Source organism: Dipodomys spectabilis, unplaced genomic scaffold, assembly GCF_019054845.1.
Source record: "Dipodomys spectabilis isolate Male_0828 unplaced genomic scaffold, ASM1905484v1 ptg000783l, whole genome shotgun sequence".
In the NCBI taxonomy this organism is placed as follows: Eukaryota; Metazoa; Chordata; class Mammalia; order Rodentia; family Heteromyidae; genus Dipodomys; species Dipodomys spectabilis.
In genome coordinates this window covers 20,425,698-20,439,100 of record NW_024871460.1, presented here as the reverse complement: position 1 = coordinate 20,439,100, position 13,403 = coordinate 20,425,698, and the positions used below count along the sequence as shown (strand labels likewise).

At 34.2% G+C, this 13,403-nt stretch overlaps 1 protein-coding gene across 2 annotated transcripts in view; it reads left to right on the top strand.

Moving 5' to 3' along the window:
* Positions 1-13,403, top strand: part of Vps13b (vacuolar protein sorting 13 homolog B) — a 505,216-nt gene that overhangs the window by 203,792 nt on the left and 288,021 nt on the right. For both annotated transcript variants that reach the window (XM_042673185.1, XM_042673186.1), the window contains exon 23: positions 3,039-3,273. In XM_042673185.1, coding sequence (XP_042529119.1) covers positions 3,039-3,273 — 235 coding nt within the window. The remainder of the gene's footprint in view (positions 1-3,038; positions 3,274-13,403) is intronic.

Genomic DNA, 13,403 nt, shown 5'->3' with positions numbered 1-13,403 from the left:
TCAAGATGGCACTCTACCACTTGAGCCACACCTCCATTTCTGACTTTTTTGCTGGTTATTTGGAGATGGAAGTCTCCTAGATTTTCTGCTTGAGCTGTTTTGAACCCCAGTCCTCAGTTCTCAACCTCCTTAAAAGCTAGGATTACAGGCATGATCCACCAGCATACACATCTCTTCTTTTTAACTGAGTTGCAATCATAATTATAGGCCACATAAGTCAGTAAAACTAAGGTTAAGGAAGAACAATGACATATATTTTTTTAAAATACACATACATTTGAAACTTCAGAAAATTAAGTTGCAGTCATTTCTTTTATTAAAGTAAGAATTGCAAACAATTTTTACTGTATTGGTTTATTCTCAGTGTATGAGACTTAGATGTGTAGCCCTTGATCTAATAGGAATCCAGATAGAGGTGGTTCTATTTCAAGAATTTGTAATAATCCCTTTACTTTAACACATGAATGTGTTCAATATTGGCAAAAGAATACGTTGCTACCAAAACTGAAACAAGATCCTTGAAACAGAAAGGATGTTGCCATGGAAAAATGAAGTAACACTCAGTGCAGCTGTGATGCATTAATGAATAGGATATTTTTTTAAAAGATCACTTGTGTTTGGTGTGGTTCAGAGGGTCCCAACCAGATGGTTTCCATGAACATGAACTGACCCCCAGCTTCAGGACGTCTTACTGGCAGATTACTTCATTTTCTTCCCCTTGGATTGTCAGATCCTTACATTAATGCAAAATTTACTGCTGCAGATTTATATTCAGTAATATAAATCACTCAACATTTTTTATGTTAAAACCACAATTTTAGACATACAGTTTAACAGTTATTTAAAAAGTGTAAAAAGATTTATGTGATAGGCTCAGTATATATAAAATATAACTTTATAATAATTTTGAATAGTTGAATAGGTTAGATTTTATATATATTCTTATCATTAAAGGAATCCTCCCAATATATATCATATTTTAGAAAATTTATCTTTCAGAGTTTTCACATCTCAGGCCCATTCACTGATGATTCTTTATGCCTTATTCAGTGTGAACTAGTGAAATTTTAGGTGTCTTAACTATGAAATTGAGATTTGGCACCATTAAAATTTGTATCTAAAGATATATCTGTATCTATACACACATTTGCATATGTAGCATACTATCCCTTCACATTTTTTTTTTTTTTTTTTTTTTGGGTCCGGTCGTGGGGCCTGAACTCTGGGCCTGGGCACTGTTCCTCAGCTCTTCAGCTCAAGGATAGCACTCTACCACTTGAGCCATAGCGCCATTTTTGGCTTTTTTCTTTTTGCTTATGTGGTGCTGAGGAATCAAACCCAGGGCCTCAGGCATGCAAGGCAAGCACTCTACCACTGAGCCACCTTCCCAGCCCCGCCCTTCACATTTTTTTAAAACATTTTTCAACACAGCATTACTGTCTATGTGAAGTATTAAATGCATTACTCATATTTTGACCTTTTAGTCTAAATCAATAGAGAATATGCCTGTATTGTTCCTTTTAAATTGTGCTGTCAAACATAACTAATGTATCATGTTAAGTATTTTCTATAAATCTAAAAATAAATACTTCAGAGCAAAATTCATATAGAAAACATTTTTTAATAAAAGTAAACAGTTGTAAGGCCTTATCTGTTCCATTTTAATAAAGTTTAATAAACTGTAAAAGAAAGATTTTTTTCTCACCTGTTTTTGCTAGCATATTTTTTAACTTAATTATATTTTTTGGATAGAACCATGGGATGGCAAATATATTTTCATCTTGTGTCAGTGAGTGGTTTTGATCAAGATTACAGCATTAAAAAAATCTTTTCTTAGAAATGTTCAACATCTCTGGCCAAAAAGGAAATGCAACTGAAAACAACACTGAGATTCTACCTCACCCTAGTTAGATTGGCCATTATCAAGAAAATTAACAGTTACAACTATTGGTGGGAATGTAAGCTTGTTCAACCACTCTGGAAAGCAGTAATGAGGGTCTTAAAAAAAAAAAAAAGAACTACCCTATTACTGAGCAATTCCCCTTCTGGGCATTTATCCATTTATCCAATAGAGCACAAACAAGGATACACTAAAGTCACTACCACAGCCATGTTTATTGCAGTATTATTATTTATCATAGCCAAGGTATGGAAACAACTCAGATGCTCCTTAGTGGACAAATGAATCAAGAAAATGTGGTATATATACATGATGAAGTTCTACTAATCCATCAGAAACAATGATATTGTACCATTCATAAGGAAATGGAGAGACTTGGAAAAAAAGTATATTAAGTAAAGTAAGCTAGACCTAGAGAAACACATGCATGGTATCACTCATTTGTTGGAGCTAGAATGTGCTTATAAACCTAGAAGTAAGCACAGTGGGTTGTAAATGAATTAACTGAAGTACGATAGACTCTGTGGGGAACACAAATAGTGTAATTCTTTAGAAAGACTAAGTCAAAGCCCAACAAAATAAGTTCTAGGACTTGGATACTTGCAAGTGGTGGGGGCAAGGGGAACAGGGTGAAAGAATGAAAGGGAGAAATGAGCAGAATGAGGCAAGAATGTATATGTCACAGAATTGTGAAAAACAATGGAAGGAATGGGTGAAAGGGGGATGTAGATATTGAAGGGATGACACAGATCAAGATGCATTGTATACATAATTACTTTGTTAAATGGCAAAACAATTCAATACAAAACCCAAAAATTAAGAAAAGAGAGAAGCGGTGGGAGGGTGGGTGAGAATGTTAAAAGGAGTGACACTGATCAGGAGATACTGTATTCATAAACTGCTCTATTGAATGGCAACTCCTTTGTACAATTGCTGAAAGAAAATAAAAATATTTAAAAATGGGATAGTAAAAAATATTTTTAAAGGTTTATTACGTTTCTTAGTAGAGAAGGTTATAAAGTCATACATAGGATATGTTTTCATTCTTGGCTTGAATGTTTATTATGATGAATAGTCAAGGTTTTCAAATATGTGTTTAGTCTGATCCAAATATTTTAATTCTCTTTTTCTTTTCTAGCTTGAATTACAATCTTGTTGTGTGTTCATTCCAAATGATAGTCTGCCTTCCCCAAGTACAATTGTATCTGGTGACATTCCTGGAACAGTAAGAAGTTGGTACCACGGCCAGTGCAGCATGCCAGGAACACTTATCCTCTGTCTACCTCAAATAAAGGTTATTAGTGCTGGTCACAAACATATGGAACCTCTGCAGGAAATCCCTTTTGTTATCCCACGGCCCATCCTTGAAGAAGGTACATTAAAAAATCTTCTTGTGACTATTACTTTTAACTGATATTTTTAGTTTTTTTAATGTTCTAGTACACATGTTAAGTCAACTCATTGAAAGATTTCTGTGGACAAATAACTGAGCTGGTATAGTTTAATGTTATTCATACCTTTAAATTGTAGTCATTCATACCTTTTAATTCACCTAAATGAATGTATATTATTTGGTATTATCTGCAGTATAACATAATCACTAAAATGTAATTGCAAGAAAAATTAATTTGAAAGAAAATTGATTTCATTATACTGAAATAGGAAATGGTAAGTAGTTTGATCTTAATTGAAGCCAATTGACTTATGAATTATATTACATATAAATAACATAAATACTAGAATAATGGAATATATTATTTACCTCAAGCATAATATATTTTTAGATTTCTTATTTATACAAAGTAAATAATTGTCAAAAATTATAGCTATGCTTCTTTTCCCAATATGTATTTAATTTCTTATATTGAGGTGGTTTTCAGTTGCGAATTCATTCCCTTTTGAACTCTGACATACTCTTTTCAAACAAACTGTGAACCTAGAAAAGTTTTAAGTCACAACGTAAGTAATGTGAATCTATATTTTAATAACAAGCCTCACGTTTTTGACAGTGCTAAATAGGTCAACACCTTGTTCATATTATTTGGATGTAAGTGTATGAATTCTTTTATTTAGATTGCTAAATAATAGAACAGCAGATAGATTTAAATGTTTGACTCCAACTTTGATGTTGATTTCACTTTTTCTCTACTGACATTTCCATTAAAATTAGTTTTTTTAACTGGAAGCTATATTTTACTACCAGATGTTAATATTGGTCTTTAATATTTTGAATACCATTAAGATAAAAATAATGGAATTCTAAGTATTAGAGGAAACTTAAGAAGTTCTCACGTAGTCTTAATTCAGGGATCCTTTCTTTAGCATCTTTGATATTCTTTCCTATTTGCTTTTGGTTATTAGAAGTTCTTTATTATAACAGCTATTGTGTTACATATCAAGGTTATTTTATCCTCATAAAATGAATTATGGCATGCTATTTTTTGTTTTATTTTTGGTCATGGGGGGCTTGAACTCAGAGCCCGGGATATCAAGGATAACACTCTACCACTTTGATCCACAGCTCCACTTCCAGTTTTTTAGTATTTAGTTGGAGATAGAGTCTCACTAGGACTTTGCTCCCAGGCTGGCTTCAAACCACCATCCTCAGATCTCAGCCTTCTGATTAGCTAGGATTACAGATGTGAGCCACCAGCGTCTGGCTATGCTTTTTTTTTTCTTTAAGATTGATAATTTTTGTAAAACTAAAAAATGGCATTAAAAATCAAATCCACTAATAGTCAAATAATGATTTTCTTAAGCTACAATTTATATGTCATAAAATTCTTTATAAAGGAAACAGTTTAGTGATCTAACAGTACAGTCCTGTTCATCGTAGATTTTTTAGAACATTTTCATCTCCCAAACATCTTCTTGTCTATGGTTTGTCTTTTTTACTTTCTTATTATTTGTTATTTCTCTTACTCAAAGTATCCCTTCATTATTGCTCATTTTTTTGATCTTCAAAACCAATATGCCTTCATCAGGTCAACTACAGTTCTAGAAATATAAAGGTACATAGTCAGTTTGTTAAATTATGTGACATACCAATTACCCTCTTCTTGAACAATATGCAAATCTTCAAGCACTTTAATCTTCATTTCCAAATTTACAGATTATTGTCAACTTTTAACTTAAAAAAAACTTCTTAAGATGTCATTTTATTTTATACTGATATAATTGTTTAGATTGACATGTATTTTGCAGAGATTAGGAAATTTTTAGTAATGATTTAGATGATTAATATATTGTTTACATCAGTTATATGATTTATTTTGAAGGTGTTCAACTGTTTCATAGTCCCAAAGCATCTATAGACAATATGTTAATGAATCAGCATAATGTTCCAATGAAATTTTATTTACAAAATCTGATAGAAGTAAAAATTTGGCCCTACATCTTCTTTGCTGGCCCCTGTACTAGGGTTTCGCTAATCTTTCCTTTTTGTAACACTTCTTCCTTTTCAGATTATTTAAAATTGATTTTTTCTGATGGTCAGATATTAGGAACTCTCAATTTTATTCATTTGATAATGTATTTTTTTTACTTATTTTATTTTTTGCCATGCTGGTATTTGAACTAAAGGCCTTGTGAGCTTCCTAGGCTGATGTTTTGCCAATTGAGATATCCCTCCAGTCTTGCTTTTTGCTGGTTATTTTGGAGATGGAACCTAGCAACTTTTCTGCCTACATGGCCTTTAAAGACTGCCTCCTAACTATCTAGGATTAAAAGCACAAGCCAATAGTGCAGGGCTGATAATGCCTTTATTTTGAGTCGGCTCTGGGCTTTATCTTCAATTAGCCTTCGTTGTGAACATGGATGTTCAATCCTACCCATCCTGAAGTACATTTGTTTATCTTGAAATTCTAGCTTTCTTTAATCCTTTGCTTTAAATAGTTACATTTTTGGGGAAGTATATTAATGAATTTAGGAAAGTATATAATTTATCATTTTTATAAATTGGGTTTATAATTTTAGTGTAACCATTTGGTATATATATGTTGAGTTATTTACTCTTTGTTTTACTTGTACATACATAGATAAAGAACTGTTTACTTGTTTTACCAGTTTTTAAAGTGGTATTCCTGGTTATAATATCACTCTTGCATTCTTTTTCAGCTATATTTGCATATTGAAATACTTTTAAAAATAACTTGCCTTTCTTTTCCTAAGTCACTTCTGATTTTAAAAAGTTTTGTTAAATCTTATTTTCTGTTATACCTTGTCTTATTCTTTTATTATTTTGTGCCGGTACTGAGGTTTGAACCCAAGACTTCATACTGTCACCTAGCTTTTTCACTCATTGCTGCCTCTCTCTACATGAAACACCTCCACTTCCAACTTTTTGCTGGTTATTTGGAGATTAAGAGTCTCAAGGGTTTTTCTTCTTAGGCTGCTTCTGAATTGCAGTCCTTAGATTATAGCTTTCTGAACAGTTAGGCATGAGTTATGTCACCCAGCTTATTCTGTCTTATTCTCATGGACATTGGATTTATAATGCTCCCCCAATTCCACAGTGTCATTTTTGATGGTGGCAGAATATAGATAAATGTTGCTAACATTTCTAATCAGTTATATTCAGATGTGGAATAGGTAAATCCACTGAATTTTCCTATTGTGCCCTTTTCCTTTGATATCTGTTGTTTTGTGTCCAGGTCATTTCTGGTTAGTAAATGTTTTTTGCTAAGTACAGACAATGGATTGGGAGGAGATAGCTTAAGGAAAGAAAATTGGACACAGTGAGATTGCTTATATACTAGCCAGTTATTCAAGTTTTCTAAAAATGAAAGAATCATTGTAAGTGGTAATTGTTACAGTGATTTGGATAGAACCAAGGAATATTAAAGAAGTTAACAAAATTCTGTCCAAACAGTGCTAATGTAATTATGGATAGTGAAGGAGAAAATTAAAGAATAACATGTTCCATAGCTTAGATGTCTGAATAGAAATTTATATAGTCAATATTATGGTTAGAATAGAAGAAGGATAAGTTTGGAAATGTAAGGTGATATACATGAATTTATTTCGGTGCATGCTGTAAAGTCCTCCACGGAGTACTCAAGTAAATAGGTCTAATGAGCTGCTGCACATATGGATCCAGATCTCTTATCTGGGGCCTTAGCTTGAGATACAAAAGGTAGGAGGAAACCATCAGTTAAAGCAAAAAACAGAAAAAATGATGAGACCATGTAAATCAATTAAATAATGACAGATTAAATGGGAGGACTAATGCTTATTGAATGAGAAGGAAAGGAACAGCAGGTGATGGAAGTTACAAATAAAAGTTCAAGTAAAGGGAACAAGACACAAGTTATCTAATGGAAGACCAAGGATTGGGTTCTTTATAATTGCAGTTGAGTTGCTCAGTAAGATAAGGAATAAAGCATGTCATGGAATTTGAGAATTTTAGGTTGTTGTTCCTCTTATCAGAATACTTCAGAAAACTACTCTTACTTCAAGTGAGATTTTGGTGGTTTAAATACTAAATAGAAACTGAAGAACAAATATTCATTTTTAAAAATTATTAATTTTTAGGAAGAAAAAGTGTGGTATAGTTATATATATAGTTGCCAAATACACATATATATTTACAGTTATATTTTCAATTGCAACGCATAAGAATTGAGTTAGGTTATTAGAAATAAAAATGGAACTTCATAAATGATATATATTGTACTATAAAATATTGCTTTTGGAATGAGAGTGGAGCTCAAGTGGTACAACACTTAGCTAGCAAGCTTAAAGCCCTGAATTCAAAATGCTACTACTGTTACTAAACAAAAGAAAAAGAGTGTGGAAAAGAGAGAAAGGAGGAGAAGGGAAGGAGGGAAGAGAGGATGTGAGTGGAAGGGAAAAGACATATTTATTAGTTAAAATTTTATTATTAATTCACTTGAACCACATCAACTCAGCCTCTTTTTACATTTGTTGTTGTTAACTATTTAAGTAGTTGTACAAAGTGGTTTAAATTCTACTTATCAGTTTGTGAATACAGTATATCTTAATGCCATCCCTTTAATCATTTCCTCCTCTATCCCATTTTGTTTTGGAGATAGAGTCTTGCTATATTTGCTTGGACTAGCTTGGAAATACATTCCCTCTGTTTCAACATGACAAGTAGTTGGGATCGCAGGTGTGTGCTGCCTTGCCTGATTTCCACCTTGTAACTCTAAAAGTGTTTAATTAAAGCTTTTTTTGGTTTTTGCTTTTTTTTCTTTCTTTTTCTGAGAAATTATCTTTTTCTATATTTTTGTAGCTCTAAATTTTCTGTAGCTCTAAATTTCTGTTAAAATCATAATTCCTGAAAACAGGTTTTATAAATTTCTAGTGAAATGTACTGCAGGTTGTTTTCCATGCAACAAAAGTCACATATTTTAACCTTTTATTTGATGATAATATTTTCAGAATATTGTTTATATTTCTGACTTATATGGAAAATATGGCACAAACTCTATTCATTTAAATATTATTCAGGATTATCATTATAAATGTGACCAGAAGGAACAAAAAATGAGACATTTTATTCCTACCCTTAAAACTTTTTCGGTATACTGAGACATAACCAGGTGCTGGTGGCTCTTGCCTGAAACATAAAACAGGCACAGGAAAATATGATCATGCACTGACTATGTTTTAGACACAGAATATAGACTTGAACAACATAGATGTGGTGCTGCTCTCTTATATTTTATAAGCTATTGAAGGAATAATGTAGCATCTTAGTCATTTTTTTCCATGTAGTATCTTTCCATGTATTATTTTTTCCACTTTGACTTTTTCAGAAGGCTTTATTGAATGAGGCAATTAAGAGGACTAATAGTATCTGTCTTTCACGTGGTAAGTGCTCTAGTTAAAGCCATCAGAGTTAATAATACTGAAAGAGGCTTTCTAGGTTCCAATGCCTGGTTTCCAATCTCTGCTATTTCCCACATCTGTGTTTCTTTCCTTCCTTCCCAATCTCCTCCCCTCCCCTTTCCTTCCCTTCCCAATCTCCTTCCCTTCCCAATCTCCTCCCCTCTCCTCCCCTCTCTTCCCCTCCCCTCCCCTCCCCTCCCCTCCCCTCCCCTCCCCTCCCCTCCCCTCCCTTTCCCATCTCCCTTGCCTTCCCATCTCCCTTCCCTTCCCTGTCTCCCTTCCCTTCCCATCTCCCTTGCCTTCCCATCTCCCTTCCCTTCCCTTCCCATCTCCCTTCCCTTCCCATCTCCGTTCCCTTCCCTTTTCTTCTCTTCCCATCTCCCTTCCCTTCCTTTCCCTTCTCTGTCTCCCTTCTCTTCCCTATATCCCTTCCCTTCCCTTCCTTTCCTTTCTTTCTTCTTTCACCAGTTCTGGGGCTTGAATTCAGTACCTAGGCACTGTCCTTGAGCTGCTTTTCCTCAAGGCTAGCATTCTTACCACTTAAGCCACAGCACCACTTCTGGCTTTTTTTGTTTATGTGGTATTAAGGAATTGAACCCATGGCTTCATGCATGCTAAGCAAGCACTCTACCACTAAGCCATATTCCCAGTCTTTTTTCCTTCTTTGATTGATTGGTGCTGTTACAATATTCCTGAAATGCTGTGATCATCATAAAGCTACTTCTTTTAATTAACTTGCAGACACTACTCAACACAATAGTATTAAGGAATGAAGTAGATACTATAGGGGAAAAGTCGTTCTTTTAAACTGACTGTCACTCCTATACTTGTTGGTACTTTAAAATTCTTTAGCAATTTTGCTTAGAATCAGATAGGACAAGCTAGGTGGTTCATGCTAGGTACTCATGAGACTAAGGGCAGCCTGGGCAGACAAGTCTTGGGTTTCAATCTCCAATTAACTAGTAAAACAATACTACAATTTCTCTCTCTTTAATATCCTGACCAAATTAATTTCAAATTATTCTCCCTTTCTTATTCAGAGTAATTTCTTTTTAATGCCCTTAATTCCTTTCATGATTTCCTATATCCATCCTAGGGTAAATGTTAAAAATCCTAAACATGACTGTGATTTTGTATGAGTTTTCCCTACCCATTCCTTTAGCCTTACTTTCTACCATTGTCCTGCTGCATGTTGCCCAGTTCCAAGCCTCAGTAACCAGCAAAGGGTTTTAGATTAGCATACACTGTCATATCACAGAGCATTTGTACACTACAGACATGATTGTAGCTTAATCTCTTTTGGTAATTGTAAAGAAAAAATATTTAAAATTTAAAAGGTTAACTTCTAGCTTGTTTTAATTTAATTTAATTTTTAATTTAATAATTATTGATCACTAGTAAATAATGTTTTAAAATGATTAATAGGATGAATAGAATTCTTAAAAATTGAAGACTCATATACTGAACTTGGATTTCTAAAGTTCAGAATGAAGTACTGTTTGTTGAAACGTGTCATCTGATTTCAATTGCCATGGAAAGAGAGATGATCTCTACTATAGCCAGATCCAGTCTGTGTAGGGTGTTTGGGTCAAAATCAACATCCTGAGTTTCATTATGGAGCATTTGCAGTGAGCCTTGCAGATGTAATTTGCTACATCCAGCCAACACCTCTGAGCAGATGGGCTTCTACCCTATGTAGAGCAGAGGTTTGTTTTTTCTTCTTTGAAAGAGTTGCCTGTGACTTTAATAAAATATTTTGACAGAAATGGAATATTGAGATCATTTATAAATTAAAACTGCTGTTGCTGGATTTAGTAAGTTTTCAGTAGAAACTAATGGGAAAAATTATTTTGCATCCATGAATAATGAGGACCATTTTTCTGTGAGGTTCTTGTTTATCTTAATGGTTAGTATGTATTGTTCCATGCTTGGTTTTTTAGGTTGCAGTTTCATGTTCATGATTTTCCCTTGTTCTGAAAAATGGCAATGTGCTGTCACAGTATTTTGTTTTGTTTTTGATTTTCCCTTGCTGTTTACTTGCCTTAATCCTGAAACTATGTTTAGGACTCTGGGTAGAAAAGGAAGCTATGAAGGGAACTTCAAATTTGTTTTTGATGATGAAGTTTAAAAATAAATGTATTGGAAAAATCATGTATGCTTTACAAATGAAATTAAGCTTTTGAACTACCTAAATGTAGTGTTACATTGCTAAAGACTTTATTGTCTTCTTTGTAGCTCATAACCAATCTGTTCCATCTTTTATTACGTACAGATTCTTCAGTGTTTGTTTTGTTTTGCTCTGTATTTGTTCTGTAGTTATTTTGTCTCATTCTCTGTATTGGAAATTGACTCTAGGGAAGTTCTCTTGCTAAGAAATGAATTGGGCTCAGTGACTTATACCTATAATCTCAAATTCTCTGGGGATAGAGTTGCTGTTTGACACCAAATAGGTAAAAGGTTAGCAAGACTCCATTTCTTCCAATAAGCCTGGCATAGTATGGACGCCTTTGATCTTAGATATGTGGGAAATGTAGGTATGAAGCTCTAAGAATTAGGCATCACCATATCAAAAAAAAAAATAAAGAAGGGCTGGAGATCTGGGTCAAGTGATTACAGGGCCTAAGTAAGGCACTGATTTCAAAGCACAGTATGCCAAGGATTACAATAAGCTGAAAGGGAACCTTAAACTTCTAGTTCCTCATTTAAAAATTTGTATTCCTAATATTTTCACACATTTTATACTTCTGTTTTGTTTTGTTTGCCAGTATTAGGGCTTATACTCAGAGCCTCGTACTTGTCTGTCAGGCTCTGTAACCATTTGAGCAATGACCCCAACACTTTATGTTTTTATTATTTTTAAATAAGGTTTCACATTTATGCGCAGCTGACTAGGACCATATTTTTCTGGCTTAAGGCTTCACACATAGCTGGTATGAAAGACATTCACCAGTGCATTTAGCATGTTCTTGGTAGAGATGTGGTCTCATGAACTTTTTTCCCTAGTCTGGCCTTGAACCATGATCCTCTCTACCACTGAGCTACCTTCCCAGCCTGAATTTTTTTTTTTTTTTGTTCAGGTCATGGGGCCTGAACCCTGGGCCTGGGCGCTGTCCCTGCGCTCTTCAGCTCAATGATAGTGCTCTACCACTTGAGCCACAGCGCCACTTCCAGCTTTTTTCTTTTTGCTTATGTGGTGCTGAGGAATGGAACCCAGGGCCTCAGGCATGCAAGGCAAGCGCTCTACCACTGAGCCCAATCCTCTCTATTTCTGTTTCCCAATAGCTAGAATTATAGATATGAACCACTATGCTGGCTTACACTTCTTATAAAAACTGAAGTCTAAGCCAGGTGCCGGGGGCACGTGCCTATAATCCTAGCTACTCAGGAGGTTGAGATCTGAGGATCGTGGTTCAAAGCCAGCCTGGGCAGGAATTTCCATGAGACTCTTACTTCCAATTAAACACCAGAAAACCAGAAGTGGTGTTGTGGCTCAAGAGCACTAGCCTTGAGCTGAAGAGCTTAGGGATAGTGCCCAGGCCCAGAGTTTAAGCCCCATAACCAACAAAAAAACAAAACAAAACAAACAAAAAAACTAAACTCCATGTAATTGATTTAATATGTTACCATGTATTTCCAGATTACTTCTATTATATAAAACATTTGATTTTTTTAAATAATAATTGAAAATTCACAGCAAAATTAAGAAGATAGTTCAGAGATATGTATATACTTTCAGCATAGTCTTCCCATTATCTATGTCTGCTTTCAGAATGGTACATTAGTTGTACCATTGGCATGATATTGCTCAAAGTTGTTTATTTTAGAATTTCATGTGGTGATAGGCATTTTGTGAGTTTAGAGAAATAATGACAAATTTCATATATATAATTTTCATTATATATTAAATTATCTTAAAATTTTCATTAACTTAAAATTTCTGTATGCATGTATTCTGTATTTACATGTGTATCTTTGGAAGGGTAGGGGGACATACAGAACTCGAGGGAAAAAGGATAAAAAGTGTAGCAGTGGAAAAAATTCTTTTTTTTTTTTAGAACAAAAGATGATCAGCATTTTATTTATTTATACTGTGTAAATGTTCATATGACACATGGACATTCCTACATTGAGGTTCAGAAGACCATCAAACATTAAAGTTTAGGAATTCCAATCAGGTGATACACAAAAACCATGACAAACAAAGTAAAAGAAAATTTCAACCTAATACTAAGTGACTAGGTTGCTACAGACTAGAAGTTCCCCCAGTAGGATTAGGTTTTTTTCTTTTTTAAGTATTTAAAGTCCAGTCAACCTATGGTAGTTCCACATGTTAGTGGCTGCATATATTCATTTCAGCCAGTATAAGCTTTTATAACTATGCAGAAACACAAGACAAGGTATGCTTTAAAATGTGATAATAACACACTTCACATGAATCTGAGTGCCTCTGGCACCCATGAAGTATCACGTTCCAGAATCAGTACTCTTCTGTTTTGATAAGCAAACACACACACACACACACACACACACACACACACACACACACACAGTTGTTTTTTGTTGTTGTTGTTTGTTTGTTTTTAGATAAGATTTTGCTGTGAAGCTTACGCTGGCCTCAAACTTGTGATCCTCTCTGCCTTAGCCTCCTGAG